This window comes from Lagenorhynchus albirostris, chromosome 1, assembly GCF_949774975.1.
Source record: "Lagenorhynchus albirostris chromosome 1, mLagAlb1.1, whole genome shotgun sequence".
Lineage (NCBI taxonomy): Eukaryota > Metazoa > Chordata > Mammalia > Artiodactyla > Delphinidae > Lagenorhynchus > Lagenorhynchus albirostris.
The window spans coordinates 35,289,295-35,306,792 of NC_083095.1; the positions used below are offsets into that span (position 1 = coordinate 35,289,295).

The window sequence follows — 17,498 nt, forward strand, 5'->3', positions numbered from 1 at the left end:
TCTTCCCTGCCTACTATCTACTGCCACATTGGTAAGATATCATCAGCCGTTAGTAGATATTCTTTGAAAGTCAATCATTAATCACAACTTTATCTCGTCTTCTAAAATCTCCTCAATTTCTAAACAGAAAGTGTTCCATAACTTCACTTCTGTTGAAACTGTTCTATGTGCTTCACTATATGTAACACAAATTGTCAGAAAACAAGAAATTACTCAACCTTAAATCAGTTCTGTTACAACTCTTCTGGAAAAAGTCACACAAATCATAAAGTTTTAATTTACACTTAATACTGAAAACCAAATACTTACAAAGAAGGATCTTGTACAAGATCTTTGAGATTTATCCCACTGCGATCTTCTGCAAGATTCCTGAAGCAACTATCACTCACTAAACAGGAAAAGGGGAAAGAAAAAGAAAATTAATTTTTGTTTACATTTCATTTAAATTATTACTGTCCAAAAGGAATTTTGAAATTAAAATTGGTTCTCTGGATAGGGTTTTTCTAAACATCAAGAATGATCAATTTCTAGGCCTGGTAGATTGAACAGCAAATATTAACATTCAATAACATCAATAATCTAAGCACACAGACTTTATATAAATACAATATATAAAAGAATAAACATACGAGTCTAAATTTTATTTTACTTTTACAAGACTAATTTACCAGTCCATAGTGGCAAGTCACTGCTTCCAGAACAACTAGGAAAAAAAAAAAAGAAAAGGTAAACTATCCCCCAAAATCATATTTTTAAAGACAATGGAGAACTTTGGATACAAAAAGGATAAACTAGGAGAAAAGTGCTATCTCTTCTTGGGTAAGCTGAGCCTCCTGATTGTTTCATTACTGGGAGGATTTACCATCTAGACGTAAGAACCAGACAGAGGGACACTACCAGGGAAAAGAAAAACCAGCATAGTTTGCGATAGCTCTTGGGCGGGCAATGACAGACTGGAATTCCATGGGACCCACAAGACACAGACAGTTTTCTTCTGGGAGATTTGCTGGGGCCTAGGACTGTACAAGAAGTTCTGGGGGAAGGAGAAGAGAATAGGACACAGGGCAAATAATGTTTTCTGCAGTGCAGAAGTGATTAGGAGTTAAAGTCACACTACAACAGATGGAGTCTACCACTTTCAGTGCAGAATTTCAATAGGTCTCCCCTCAAGATATTTGCTCTCAATCAAAAGCATCCCACCTTGAGAGGGGAGATGAGTAAAAGGGGGCAGAAGCCAAATGGTAGAGTAAAATCTCCAACAATTTCATAGTACATTAGTACAAAGCCACAGCACAGAGGAATAACTGCAACGCAACAGGTCTGGCCCTTAAGACATTTAAAACCAGAGGCACACTGAGTATATCTAAAGCTGTCACTCAAACCACCCAGCTCAATTTGTGGCTGAGTTGAGACGGTTAACACTTAATCATTTCTTTCTAATATAATATTGAAAGAAAATAACATTTACATCAATTTCTATCCTAGTATAGACAGTATTTGGTAAACGATAATAATTACAAAGTACAGGAAAGGGGACAAAATGTGACCAATAAACAGTTGAAAGTATATGCCAACCCACAGATAATACAGAATTAGAAGACAAGGACTTTAAGAAAACCATAAGTTAAAGAAGATATACAAAAAATGTTCACAGTAGATGAAAGTTCTCACATTTCAATAGAGAATTAAAATCTGTGAAAAAGAATCTAATAGTAATTTTAGAACTGAGAAATACAGTATCTGAAATTAAGAAATCTGTGGGTGGGTTTTTAGCCAACTCAACACAGCAAAACACAGGATTAGTGAACTTGAAGAGAGCATCCAAACTGAAGTAAAAAGAAGAAGAAAAAAAAAAGAACAGAGCATAAGAGACATGTTGGAATCAAACAGCTAATGTAATTGTAGTTGAGAAGAGAGAGAATGGGGAAGAAGCAATATTTTCAGAAAAAACAGCTGAGAATATTCCAAAACTGATATAATACATTACTCATTGACTCTGGGAATACAGCCAACCCTGTACTGGAAAATGTGAAAGAAAACCACCCTCAGCAAACTGCTGAAAATCAAAGATAAGAAGAAAACCTTAAAAACAGCAAGGGGAAAAAAAGGACACATCACCTTCAAAGGAAAAACAATAAAACTTGCAGCTGAGCGTCCAACATAAACTATGGAATACAGAAGACAATGGAAAAATATAGTTAAAATGCTGGGGGAATATCTAGAATCTAAGTCTATACCTTGATAAAATATCCATCCCAAAATTAAAGGTGAAATAAAATTTTACTCATATAAAAGTTTTGTATTTGTAAGCATAAATATTAAGTTATTTCCTATTTCAATTTAACAGTTTTATTATGTCTCTCTTAGCCATTTTCAATCTTCATAAGGAGCAACAAGAATATAACACTTGCCTTGTCCCTTTCAAAAATCCATTACCTAATATTTTATTCATATTTTATATTCCCTTTTCTTACAGCTCAAAATTATAAGCTCCCTAAATCTGAATCTGCCTCTAATATAAATGAAAAACGTATATAATGATGCATTTAAAGGATCTGAAGTTGAAATCAAGTTTGCAGTTTTATTATTAACTCCAAAAAGGTATCCCCTACTTTTTTTTTTCACAATGAGGTAATTTTGATCAATATATAATTTTCTCTCCATATTTAACAGACACTGATCTCAACCTATTGATTCGAGACAAATTTCCTGCTCTTCATAATTTTAACACAAATGCTCATTACAACATTTCCTAATTAGGGCCAAAAGGAAAAAAATATAATGTTGCCACACTATAAGAAAAGTTGGTTTCCAGTTGCGTTGAACTAATATTGAAATTATAATATATTATATCATAAAATTTGTTCTCATAAAGTTTCTTGCCCAATTTGGCAAATATGAGAGCTTAGTTAAAACTTCAAGAGCCTGAAAGTTTGGGAGGCTTAATTAAAATAGAATAAACCTTTGCTCCTATAAAGGCTTATTAGTCAGCTAATGAAAATGAATTTTGCTAAAGGAGGCACTTTCTAATGTTCATATCTCATCCAAAGTTTAAGTTTAAAACAGAGCAAGAAATCTAAAGAAATTCAATAGTTTCTTAACAAATATTCTGAAACTCTACCTGCCTAATATATTTATTTTTAATAAAATATATTTAAAATATTTAAATATATTTAAAATATAAAATAAAATATATTTCACCAATGTAACAAATCTTGTTTTTGAATTATAAATAAGAACATGGTAGATTCTAAGAAGCTAGTGAACATACTTTTTTCATGTGTAAATCACACCAAAATCAATCAGTTTGGTCATCATATTTTTTTGTTGTTCTTCCCCCCCCCCCCAGTATATGCCAACAAAAGGAATTACTATGCTCTTTGTTCCAATGATTAATATCACAAAATTAAGAGCTGGTTCTTAGGAACATACATATTTTTCAAAAACTGTCCCTTTCTATGATCACAGTGTGAAAGTTAAAGGTTTAGTGGAAAATGTCATTATGCTGTAATTTTAAAATATACCAAAAAATAGGAGCACTTAATTCCTTTTATTTTGAAAATATATCAGATAGTTCAATTAATACCTGATATAAGAAAAATTAGACTAACTCCATAATTCCTGGTTTCATTTTTTTAAGATAAATCTCTATATTTTTTGTTATTCAGATGAAAATCACATAACACAAAATTAACCATTTTAAAGTGCACAATTCTGTGACATTTAGTTCATTCACAATGTTGTGCACCTCCACGTCTATTTCCAAAACATTTTCATCATCCCAAGAGAAGACCTGGTACCCGTTAAGCAGCAAGTCCCCAATCCTCCCTTCCCTTCCCCCAATCACTGGCAACCACCAGTCTGTTTTTGGTCTCTATGGATTTAATAATTCTGGATATTTCATACAAATGGAAGCATACAATATAGGACATTTTGTGTCTGAATTCTTTCACTGAGCATAATGTTTTCAAGGTTCATCCATGTACAGAGAAAAATCATTCCTCTTTATGGTTGAATAATATTCCATTGTATGTATGTACCACTTTTGTTCATCCACTCACCCTTTGTTGGCCATTTGAGCTGTTTCCACCTTTCAGTTATTGTGAAGAGCCTAAGTAAGCACACACGTACAAATATTTGTTTGAGTACCTGTTTTCAACTCTTTGAGGTATATATCCAGAAATGGAATTGCTGGATCATACGGAAATTCCATGTTTAACTTTTTGCCAATTGTTTTCCAAAGCAGCTGCACTATTTTACATTCCACCAACAATGTACAAGGATTCCATTTCCCCACATCCACAGACGTTATTGTCTGTCTTTTTAAATTTAGTCGTAACAGTGGGGTGTGAAGTATTATCTCATTGTGGTTTTGATTATATTTCCCTAATGATAAATGACGTTGAGCATTCTTTAATATGCTTGTTGGCCATTTGTATATTTTCTTTGGAGAAATGTCTATTTAAGTTCTTTGCACACTTTTTAATTAGGTTGTTGAGTTGTAAGACGTCTTTATATATTCTGGATACTAGACCCAGACATATGATTTACAAATATCTTCTCCCATTCTGTAGGTTGTCTTTATGCTCTCTAGATGTCTTTTTTTTTTTAATTTATTTATTTATTTATTTATGGCTGTGTTGGGTCTTCATTTCTGTGCAAGGGCTTTCTCTAGTTGTGGCAAGCAGGGGCCACTCTTCATCGCGGTGCGCAGGCCTCTCACTGTCACGGCCTCTCTTCTTGTGGAGCACAGGCTCCAGACGCACAGGCTCAGTAGTTGTGGCTCACGGGCCCAGTTGTTCCGCAGCATGTGGGATCTTCCCAGACCAGGGCTCGAACCCGTATCCCCTTCATTGGCAGGCAAATTCTCAACCACTGCACCACCAGGGAAGCCCTCTCTAGATGTCTTTTAATGCACAACAGTTTTTAATTTTGAGGAAGTTCAATTTGTCTATTTTTTCTTTGGTAGTTTGTGCTTTTGGTATCATATTTAAGAAACCATTGCCAAATCCAAGGTCATGAAGAACTTCCCCTATGTTTTCTTGTAAGAATTTCAAAATTTTAACTGTTATATTTAGGTCTTTTATTCATTTTGACTTAATGTTTGTACATGGTGTGAAAGTAAGAGTCTAGCTTCATTCTTTTACGTGTAGGTATCTAGTTGTTCCAGCACCATTTACTAAAGAGGCTGTTCTTTCCCCATTGAATGGCCTTGGCACTCTTCTGAAAAATCAAATACTCACAGACACATGAGCTGATTTCTAGACTCAATTCTATACCATTTATCTATATGTCTACCCTTATGCTAATATCACACTGTTTCTATTACTGTAGCTTTGTAAGAAGCTTTTAAATTGGGAACTGTGAGTCCCCCAACTTTTTCTTTTTCAAGATATTTATGGTTACTCAGCATCCCTTGCAATTCCATATGAATATTAGGACTCTAATCCATTTCTTACACCAAATTTTTTTCCCATTTTAAGTAGATTCATTTTAAGATGCATTTGACTATTACCAATTACCTACCCTCATATGCCACTTCATATTTTTTTCCATGTTTAAGTCCTACCATTTTCTACCTCCTAGAAGAAAAGTTCCCTGAATTCTCCTAAAAAGGACGCAAACTAAGTAAAGAACTATTACTGAGCAAACTGAAGATAAAAATTGTCATGATGGAAATTTAGTAATGTTCTTAATATATCCAACCTAAAATTACAAGCCAAAATAATGCTAATATGTAAAACCTATGCTATGATAACCATTTCACAACTACCAATGATGCCTGAATCTTAAGTAATTTTAAGTAATTTCAAGCTGTTGTGCACTTTGCTGTCAAAAGGTAACACATTCCCACGCTGAGAAAATTTAAAACAATAAGCGAAATCTCCTTTCCCAATAAATTTGCAACAGATATGTTTCCTGAGTTCAAACTACAGTTTGAGCAGGATTTTTTGGATCTGATCCAAGTGGAAAGAAATTTTTTCATATTTTAAAATCCACTTAATAACTATGCAACTAAGGAGCCTCCACCTTGTCTTCAATTGGACATTGATTATTCTGCAATGTAATGTACATGCTAAAAGGCAAGAAAACTTAATAGAATTCTAAAACCACATTCCAAATAATTAATGTGCTCCATTAAAATTATCTGTTCATGGACTGATATCAGTATTCACCAGTAACTATCTTTTCAATGAGTGGAAAGACATACGCAAAAATAAAACACTCCATACAAATCAGCATTAATAAATGAACATTTACAATTTATTTTGATGACAAGAAATACTAACTGTAAACTCTAATCATTCCTCACCCAATTCCATTCTTTAAATTGGTAAATGTGTATGACAAATACGGCACTTAATTATTATCATTATATTTGGATTTCATAAATTTTAGAAATTGTAAAAATACGTTTTCTTTCTTGTGATAGTAGTATATACATAATATCTTCAATTTTGCCTCTTGGCCCACAAAACCCAGAATATTTACTATCTACCCCTTATGGAAAAAGTTTACTGATCTCTGGTTTATAGGAACACAGCAGGATTACCATGCACCATACACAGCTAGTTGACGTTAATCCCTAGCACATGCATTAGTATAGCATATTTCCATGACTATGCACAGAACAGCATAAATTACAGAACCGATTTATACTCTCCTCTATTTTTTATATCTCTGGCTAAATCCCATATCAAAACTCAAGTTATTGGGAAAACTTCCAAATATATTCATCCATCCTCATATATGTTCACCGACCAATCCTAGACAATGAGAGATCACTGAAGACTCAGTGGGGGGCCAGAAGTACCATTCTCACCTAGCAGTGCCGTGGAGAGCCTAACTCAAGTATCAAAGGAGGCCAAATGGAGAACTTGACTTCTACCCCAGCCTGGCAGTAAAGAGGAAATGACTACCTCCCTTTACCTGCCTGAGCAACGTGTGAGTAAGCCAGCAAAAACAGAAGATTTAAATAAGATCCCAGTTCATAATGTAATACCCAAAATGCCCAGGTTTCAACAAAAATATCAAGTGTCATTATGGATTAATGGAACAGAATAGAGAGCCCCCAAAAAACCCCTTACACCTATGGTCAATTAATCTTTGACAAAAGAGGCAAGAATATACAATGGAGAAAAGACAGTCTCTCCAGCAACTGATGCTGGAAAAGCTGGACAGCCTCATGTAGATCAATGAAGTTAGAACACTCCCTCACACTATACACAAAAATAAGCTCAAAATAGCTTAAAGACTTAAATATAAGACATGACACCATAAAACTCCTAGAAGAGAACATAGGCAAAACATTCTCTGACATAAATTGTACCAATGTTTTCTTAGGTCAGTCTCCCAAGGCAACAGAAATAAAAGCAAAAAGAAACAAATGGGACCTAATCAAACTTATACATTTTTGCAAAGCAAAGGAAACCATAAACAAAATGAAAAGACAACCTAGGAAATGGAAGAAAATATTTGCAAATAATGCGACCAACAAGGGCTTAATTTTCAAAACATACAAACAGCTCATGCAATTCAATATCTAAAAAACAAACAACCCAATTAAAAAACGGGCAGAAGGGCTTCCCTGGTGGCGCAGTGGTTGAGAATCTGCCTGCTAATGCAGGGGACACGGGTTCAAGCCCTGGTCTGGGAGGATCCCACATGCCACGGAGCAACTAGGCCCGTGAGCCACAAGTACTGAGCCTGCGCATCTGGAGCCTGTGCTCCCCAACAAGAGAGGCTGCGATAGTGAGAGGCCCACACACCGCGATGAAGAGTAGCCCCCACTTGCCACAACTAGAGAAAGCCCTCACACAGAAATGAAGACCCAACACAGAAAAAATAAATTAATTAATTTAAAAAACCCTGAAATTTGGAGTTTAATACTGAATTCTGCTTTCTAAAAAAAAAAAAAAAAAATGGGCAGAAGACCTAAACAGCCATACAGCCATTTCTACAAAAAAGACACACAGATGGCCAACAAGCACATGAAAAGATGCTCAACACTGCTAATTATTAGAGAGATTCAAATCAAAACTATACCTCACACTGGTGAGAATGGCCATCATTAAAAAGTCTACATATAACAAATGCTGGAGATGGTGTAAAGAAAAGGGAACCCTCCTACACTGTTGGTGAGAATGCAAATTGGTGCAGCTACTATGGAGAATAGTATGAAGGTTCCTTAAAAAAACTAAAAACAGAGTTGCCATATGATCCAGGAATCCCACTCATGAACATATATCCAGATAAAACTCTAATCTGAAAAGATACGTGCACCCAAATATTCATACCTGCACTATTTACAATAGGCAACCTAAATGTCCATCGACAGATGAATGGATAATGAAGATGTCATATATACATATATATACAGTGGAATACTACTCAGCCATAAAAAAAGAATGAAATAATGCCATTTGCAGCAACATGGATGGACCTAGGGATTATCATACTAAGTGAGGTGAATCAGACAGAGAAAGACAAATACCATACAATATCACTTATATGTGGAATCTAAAATATTATACAATGAACTTACTTACAAAACAGAAACACTCACATAGAAAACAAACTTATGGTTACCAAAGGGGTTTGGGGAGGGATAAATTAGGAGTTTGGGATTAGCAGATACAAACTACTATAAATAAAATATATAAATGACAAGGTTCTACTGTATTGACAGGGAACTATAGTCAATATCCTGTAATAAATCATAATGGAAAAGAATATGAAAAAGAATATATATACAAAACTGAATTACTCTGCTGTAAACCAGAAACTAACACAACATAGTAAATCAACTATGCTTCAATTAAGAAAAAAAAAGATAAAAAGTCAATTGTCATAAAAAGAACCAGGAAGATCTCAAACTGAATGAAAAAAGACAACTGATAGGTACCAATACAGAAATGATAAAGACATTTAATCACAGAAAAATAGACCCCAAAAAATTAAAAATAAACAAAGCCTCAAGGACCTATGGGACCATAAGAAAAGTCCTAACTTTCCTATCGTTTGAGTCTTAAAGGAGAGGAGAAAAAGTGCAGGGCTGAAAAAGTATTTGAAGAAATAATGCCTTGAAAACTTCCCAAATTTGGCAAAAGACACAAACATACAGATGCAAGAAGCTGAGCAAACCTCAAACAAGAGAAAGGTAATGAAATCTGTACCAAGACAAATCGTGGCCAAATTTCTGAAAACTAGAGACAAAGAAAAAATCTTGAAAACAGTGAGAGAGAAACTACACCTTATCAATAGCAGAAAAACAACTCAAATGACAGGAGATCAGAAACCAGAGAAGAAAGAAGTGTTCAAATAAAAGAACTGTGAACCTACATACTATATATAGTGAAAATATCCTTCAGAGGTGGAAAAGAAATTAGGACATTTTTCAAATGAAGTTAAAACTAAGAAAATTTGTCACCAGGACACATACCCTAAAGAGCTGGGTCTGAGAAAAGATCAATTAAGTTGACAAACCTCTAACAAGACTGACAAAGAAAAAAAAAATAGAAGACACAAATTACCTATATCAGGAATAAAACAGGAGGTATATGACTACAGACTCCATAGAAATCAAAATAATAATAAAGGAATATTACAAACAACTATAAAGGAGTTAAATTTAGCAACATAAAGAAAACAGACCAATTTCTCAAAAAACACAGATTACCACAATTCACCCAATATGATATAAATAATTTGAATAATCCTACAACTATAAATGAAATTGAATTTGAAATTTAAAAACTCCCCAAAAAGGAAATCTCCAGGCTGAGATGACTTCAGTGGAAAATCCTACCAAATATCTACAGAACAATTAATACCAATTCTATACCATCTCTTTCAGAAAACAAGTGGAGGGAAAACTTCCAAATTGATTTTATGAATCTACTATTACCCTGATGCAGAAACCAAAGACAGTACCAAAAAACAAAATCCCACAAATATTTCCCATCTGAATATAGACTCCAAAGATCCTTAGCCAAAAGTCAGCAAACAGAATTCAGCAATATATAAAAAGAATTACATACCAAGACCAAATGGGGTTTATTCTAGGGATGCAAGGCTGTTTCAAAATTTGAAAAACAATTAATGTAATCCAACATAGTAAAAGGTTAAAGTACAATCACATGATCATTCAACTGAGGCAGAAAAAGTATTTCACAACATTCAGCATCCCTCCATAATAATAAAAAAAAAATCTCAAAAAAAATAAGAATAAAAGGGAAATTCATCAACTTGATAAACAGCATTTATAAAAATCTTCAGCTAAAACCATTCTCAATGGTAAAAAGACTGAATGCTTTCCCCTAAAGGTCAGGAACAAAATGAAGATGCCTCCTCTCATCACTCTTACTGAATGAAGTAATGGAAGATTTAACCAGTGCAACAGGCAATAAAAGGAAACAAAAGGCATACAGATTAGAAAGACAGAAGTAAGCTATCCCTCATTACATATAACATCGTCGTCAACAGACAAAATCTACCAAAAACTCCTTGAACTAATAAGTGAGTTCATCAAGATGTTAGGATGTAAGATCAACATATAAAAATCAACTGTATTTCTATGCATTAGCCATGAAAACATTATCTTAAAGTTAAAATATAATACCATTTACAATTGTTCAAAAGAAAATGAAATACTCGTAAGTACATCTAACAAATCTTGTACAGCACTTGTATACTGAAAATTATAAAATGCTGGTGAAGGAAATCAAAGAACTAATAAGAGAGACATATGGTGTTCATGGATTGGAAGACTCAACACAGTACACAGTAACAATACATATTCTCCCCAAATTGACATCCAGTTTAGCATGCTTCCTATCAAAATCTCAGTGAATTTTTTGTATACCTACACAATATCACTCTAAAATTCATATAGAAAGACAAAGGAACTAGAATAATTAAAACAATTTTGAAAAAGAACTAAGAGTGAGGAACCACTCTTCTAGATTTCAAGACATATAGATACAGTAATCATGAATGTGTGGTATTAGCAGAAGGATGAACACACATATCAATAAATCAGAACACAGAACCCAGAACAGACCCAGACAAATATGCCCAACTCATTTTTGACAAAAGTACAAAAGCAATTAAATGAAGGAAAGACAATCTTGTCAACAAATGGTGCTGGAAAAAGTGGACATCCAGAGGCAAAAAAGTTTAACCTCCACCTGTGTCACACCTTAAAGAAAAATTAACTCAAACTAGATCATAGAGTTAAATGTGAAATGTAAAATTATATTAAATTCTTAGAAAAAAACAGAAGAAAGTCTTATGGGCTAGGCAAGAATTCTTAGATTTAAAACAAGAAGTACCATCCATAAAAAGAAATATATATAAACTGTATTTCATCAAAAACTGCTGCTGTGTGAAAAATCCTGTTAGAAAAGTGAAAGAAACTACCAAAAATTATCTCTTTTTAGAACAACCAAATATGTCTGCATGTAATTTAAAATAGTTAAACCTTCTTCCTTTTAAGAAAAACCTCTGATGCTCACCTCCTTACAAAAGCATAATAGTAAAAGTGATAGAAAAACATTTATATATCTTTTATAAGTCCATAATTGAATACCTTATCCATTATGCTTTATAAATTGCTTATGTTGAATATTACTCACACTTTTTTTTAAGAGAGAAGTTTGACTCTCCTGGAAAACTGATATGATTCTTCTTTTCAGATAATGATATCCACAGGACATATTTTTTTTGTTCCTATTTTGTCTTGGTTTCCAGGATACTTAGAGTCAAATCTAGTACTCGACTGCAGTAAAGTGTACTGGATGTGTTTAACAATTACTATTCGTGTGTGTGTGTGTGTGTGTGTGTGTGTGTGTGTGTGTGTCTGTGCCTCTGTGTGTCTCTGTGTGTGTGTATCTGCTTCTACCTTGTGGAAGTTATTAGATCATAATTTGTAATAAATAAATAAAAAGTCCTGTCCATTCTCAGTTCACATGGAATTAGAAATCAGTCCTGAGACTTCTGTTGAAGACAAAAATATTCTGATTTGTAAGACCTATTAAGCAATCAGGAGTTTTCTCCATCAGGAACTGGAGGCTCAGCAGCAATTCTAGCTCCTTCTCTTCTAGAAGACAAATATCAGATAACTAGCTATGGAATACAATGAGTAGTCACCAGATCTCCTGGGAAGATGCCCAACAAATTGTACATTGTATTATGAAAAAATTTTAAGAGTAATGTTTGCTGCAATCAATTTAATTAACCATAGTAAAGGACAATGCTTCTCAAACCATAACGTGCATCAGAAACATCCAGGGAATTTTTGTTTTTTGTTTTTTTAAGTACCAGAACCTCCTTCTGTCTCAGCAATTGTGAGTTAAGATTTTGGGGTACAGTCAGGTTTTAAAATCAATGGTACAACAGAAAGAACAGTAAGAGTAAAGTCTGAACAGCGACCTCAAGTCTGGTTCTATCAATTACTAGCTATATGAGCATAAGTATATATCCTTCAGACTCTTCACCTATATACACAACGGGAATAAGAATATCTGTACTACCTAATGTTCAGAATTGCTGAAAAGAGCAAATGGGTAATATGTTAAAGCACACTGAGACCTGTAAGATACCATATAAATAAGATGTATGGTTAACATTACTAAGGCAAAGAGATCAACAGGACTGATAAATGTACAATGGGTTTATAATTAAATTCAAGGTTCCTTGACTGACATTATGGAATATTTTCAAGAGTAAATGTTATTTTATTAATTTCTGAATATGTGTCTTTTATTAAAAATATCTCTTCTAACATGGCAATAACCATCAGTAAGGATTCCTTTAAGGTAAAGGACTTTGAATCATGCAAATCTCAGATCATCTTCATTGGAGCTCTGTTTCCCTCATTCATTTTGTAGTCAGTATGCAGAGTTAAACCCACTGCAGCAAAGTCTCCAAGTGTCCATAGTTAAAAATCCTTCTCTCCACATCATTCACAATCATTTCCAACTATTTGCAATCATAAAACTTATCCCCAGAACACCAATAACATTCGGGTTATTTGGCTGCAAAATCAGCTGATTTACATACACACCACCACATGATTCTTAACCTTCTGATACCACATTATCAATAACTCCATTGTGGTAAAACTGAAAACACACAGGTAATAGCAAATTCCCCTGGATTTGCAAGTTGATTGCCATTGCAAGTTGATCTTTAAATCAAGGTAGCAACTTGTTTAAGATGATATTTGAATATATATTTTAAAATCTTCCTTTATTTCCCATTTAACACACATAAATACTACATAAAATATTTTGAGTTGTTATACATCCAAAAGTAAAAGACGTGCTGATATTTGGTTTCTTGTAAAAATTAAAAGATCTTTAATACAAGGGAAGGAGCGTATCTAACTGTAAGAAACACATACACATTTCTTGTACAGTTTTTAATCTCTTTCTTAAAAATTTAAATTGTATTTAAAGTATACTAGGAGGCTTTGGAGGGTTGGCATAATCTGATTTACGTTTTTCTTAAAACTTTATACAATTCACTTTTAAAATTTTAATTATGGTAAAATACACAACATAAAATTCACATCTTAACCATCTTTAAGTATATATTCACACTGCTGTGCAACCAATCTCAGGAACTTTTCATTTTGCAAAACTGAACCTCTGTACCCATTAAGCAACAATTCCTCATTTTCTCCTACCCTTAGCCTCTGGCAACCATAGTTCTGCTTTCTGTTTGTATGCCTTTAACTACTCTAGGAATCTCATGTAAGTGGAATCATACAGTATTTTCTTTTTATGACTGGCTTGTTTCACTTAGCCTAATATCTCAAGGTCATCCATGTTGTAGCTTGAGTTAGAATATCCTTCCTTTTTAAGGCTGAACAATATTCCATTCTACGTATATACTACATTTTGTTTATCCATTCAACTGCCAATGGACTTTTGGGTTGCTTCCACGTTTTGGCCAATGTGAATAATGCTGCTTTGAACACAGTTGCACAAATATTTCTTCAAGATCTTACTTCCAGTTCTTTTGCATATACACTCAGAAGTGGAAATGCTGTATCATATGATCATTCTATTTTTAACTTTTTGAGGAACTGCCATATTGTTTTCCATAGCAGCTGCACCATTTTACTTTCACACCAGCAGCACATAGGGGTACCAGTTTCTCCAAACCCTCACCAATACTTGTTATTTTCTGGATTTTTTGACAGTAGCCATCTTAACGGGTGTGAGGTGATATATCATTGTGGTTTTATTTTGCATTATCCTAATGATTAGTGATGTTGAACATCTTTTCATATGCTTGTTGGTCATCTGTACATCTTCTTTAGAGAAATGTCCATTTAAGTTTTTTGCCCATTTTTAATCCAATCATCTGATTTTCATTGTTGAGTTGTTTTTCATCTTTTGCAACTAAATTATAACTCTTAATAGTGTGATTTTAATCATATGTAAGTTTTTTTAAATTGTATTGAAAGTAACCAATAACAGTAGAAAAAACCCACTGTGTTTCAAAACACAGTTATGTTGCATTATTTATAAGGTGACTTTGTATATACATTTTAACCTTTTTAAGCATTATGCCCCTCATCTATACAATAGGGACAATTATATGCCCTTATCCGATCTCATAGGGGTAGCCTGAATATCAAACGAGATAATTGTAAAACTATAAAATAAAGTTATATAAATAAATGCTGCATCCAAATCAGTTTAAACAGCTTTGAAAATTTTAAAATAAAGATGTACCAACCTGGAAAGAGACTGAGGATTGGGATGTATGATAAGTAAATCAGAAAAACCTGGATAAATGGAGCCAGATAAATATCTTTCAGATTAGTGTCATTCTTATCATTCATACCAATTCTTTTCTACTTTTCATTTGCTTCATAGATTTTTAAGTACCATGTTCTCCATTTAATGCTTGCTTCCAGAATACTCTTATGAAGTTCCTAAATATTCAGGAATTTCCAAGGAGCAATTTAAGAATTCCATATCAACTTCATCACATGGAGCTATAGAACAACTTGCCACTCTTCCATAGGATAGAGCATGAATTACTTTCTTCTTTCAACAAAGAAAAGAAAAACACAGCAAAACTTCTAAGCATGAAATAAGTAAACAGTTGCATGCCTTACTGCAAATTTTAAATTAGTATTTTAAATATGCAATTATAAATTTTTATGTAAGAATTAATCACTTCTATTTAAATATAATAATTAACCTCTTCAAAACTTTGTAAAAACCTCAGACTAGTTTACTTAGCAACTGAATTTTAAAATCTCCTTATCCTTCTTTTACTTGCATAGTGGTTTAAGAACACAGACTCCAAAGTTAGATGACCTGGATTTGATCTTAGCATCCATTTAATCAATGTGTGACCTTCAGCAAGTTAACCTCTCTGTTCCTTGACTTTTTCATGTTTAAAATGAGGCTAACAATAATAGCACCTCTCTCAGAGTTGTTGCAAGCAGTAAATAAGTCAATACAGATGAAGTGATTAGAATACTGCCAGACACATTATAAATGTTACTGCTATTATTTCTATTATTGTAATCATTACTATTATCTCTGCTTTGGCTTTGTGATACATTCCCTTAAAAGGATAAAAGCAAAACTGAAACATTTTTGATGGCACATTTCACAGTTAAAGGTTTATCTAATTAACAAGGCAATCAGAAAAGATATTAATGTGGGCAGAGAATAAAATTCATCTTAGAAAGCATCATGAATATCTAAAAAAGTATACTGAACCACTAGATTACACTGTAATTTATATAGACAAATTTAAGAAAGATGGTATCTGAAGTACACAGATTTTTTGAGAACCTTACTATATACTTGTAATTACTTCTTCCCAAACTCACAATGTAACCCAAGGCTTACTGGAAATTTTACAGAAGTAATCATAAATCTAAGTAACAGAGAAATCCAAATTTCAATAAAGTCAGGCAGCTCTAAAGGTAAACGCCAATGAAGGCCAAAAACCTGGTTAATTAAAAGTAGTAATTTAAAACCTCACTAGAATTAAGCCATCACTTACAAATAAATCTCAGTTGGTTACCTTTGACTATGCATATACCTTCCTACCTACCTGCCTGGCACAGGTACAAGACTCAAGTAAAGGTGTAAATAATCAGTACCATTAAACTGACGAAAGTGAAACAGAATCACTTATCATATAGAAAAGGAAATAAAAGAATTAAAAGGCCAATTCCTCTAATATAACCACAGTAGAGGATAATAAAACCATATATTAATATAACCATAATATAACCATAGATGTTGTTAGAAGCAGGGTGTAAATCTTTACTTTTTTAAAAAACAAAACTTCCAGTCACTACTCCACCCATAACAGTAGGAATTACTATCTAACTTCTGAAACTATACGTTAGTTTTTCCTGTTTCTGAACTTTATATAAATGAAATCACACTACAGGCAGTCTTCTTCTATCTAGTACCTTTTGGTAAACATTATGCTTATGAGATTCATCTATGTTTTTAAATTTAATTGTGCACTGTTCATTCTCATTGTATAGTATTTCACAGCATGAAAATGCAATGATTTATTTATCTGTTCTAACATAGGCAGACGTCTGGATTGTTTTCAATCTAGGTTATTACAAATAGCACTGCTATAAACATTTTGCACATGTCTTTTGGTGAACATAAGCAAATATTCCTGTCAGATATATACCTATGAGTGAAATTCCTGGATCACAGAAAATATGTATGTTCAGGTTTAGTAAACACTGTTCAGCTTCCCAAAGTGGTAGTACCAATTTGTGTATAGGATAATTGTATAACTTCTTAACACTTGGAAATGTCATCTTTTTATCCAGCCACTGTGGTGGAAGTATAGAGATATATATTTTGTGGTGATTTTAATTTGCATTTCTCTAATGATTATCAGTGTTGAGCACCTTTTCATGTTCATATTGATCACATACTGTTTGTGAAGTATCTTACAAGTCTTCTGATCATTTTTTAAATTGGGTTGTTAGAAATGAATCTTTTGCTGTATATATGTATTGCAAATAACTTTTTTCATCCTATGGCTTGCATTTTAGTATTTTATAGTATCTTTCCTAAAGTTCTTAATGTGATCCAATTTTACAGTCTTTCCTTAAGTTGTAATGTGATCCAGTTTATCAAATTTTTCTGTTTACTGTTTAAGAAACCCTTGCCTAACCCAAGATCATGAAGATATTTTCCCATGTTTTCATTTAAAAGCATTATTTTTTTTATCTTTCTCAGTTGGACCTATAATATATCTGAAATGAATTTTTACGTATGATGTGAAGTGGGGGTCAATGGTCATCTTTTCCATAAGGATATCCAATGGGGGAAAAATTCTCTTCTGTACAGTACTGCAATGTTATCTTTGTTGTAAATCAGATGATAGTGTATGTATAAATCCTTTCCTGGATTTAATAGTTTTCTGTTGCTACTGTAACAAATTAACACAACTAACTTAATTTTAGTAGCTTAAACCAACAC

General features: G+C 33.2%; 1 protein-coding gene across 7 annotated transcripts in view; it reads right to left on the bottom strand.

Moving 5' to 3' along the window:
• The window catches only part of GPHN (gephyrin), a 617,632-nt gene that overhangs the window by 503,676 nt on the left and 96,458 nt on the right, over window positions 1–17,498 (bottom strand). For all 7 annotated transcript variants that reach the window (XM_060140985.1, XM_060140957.1, XM_060140999.1 and 4 more), the window contains exon 2: window positions 310–388. In XM_060140985.1, the coding sequence (XP_059996968.1) occupies window positions 310–388 (79 nt within the window). The remainder of the gene's footprint in view (window positions 1–309; window positions 389–17,498) is intronic.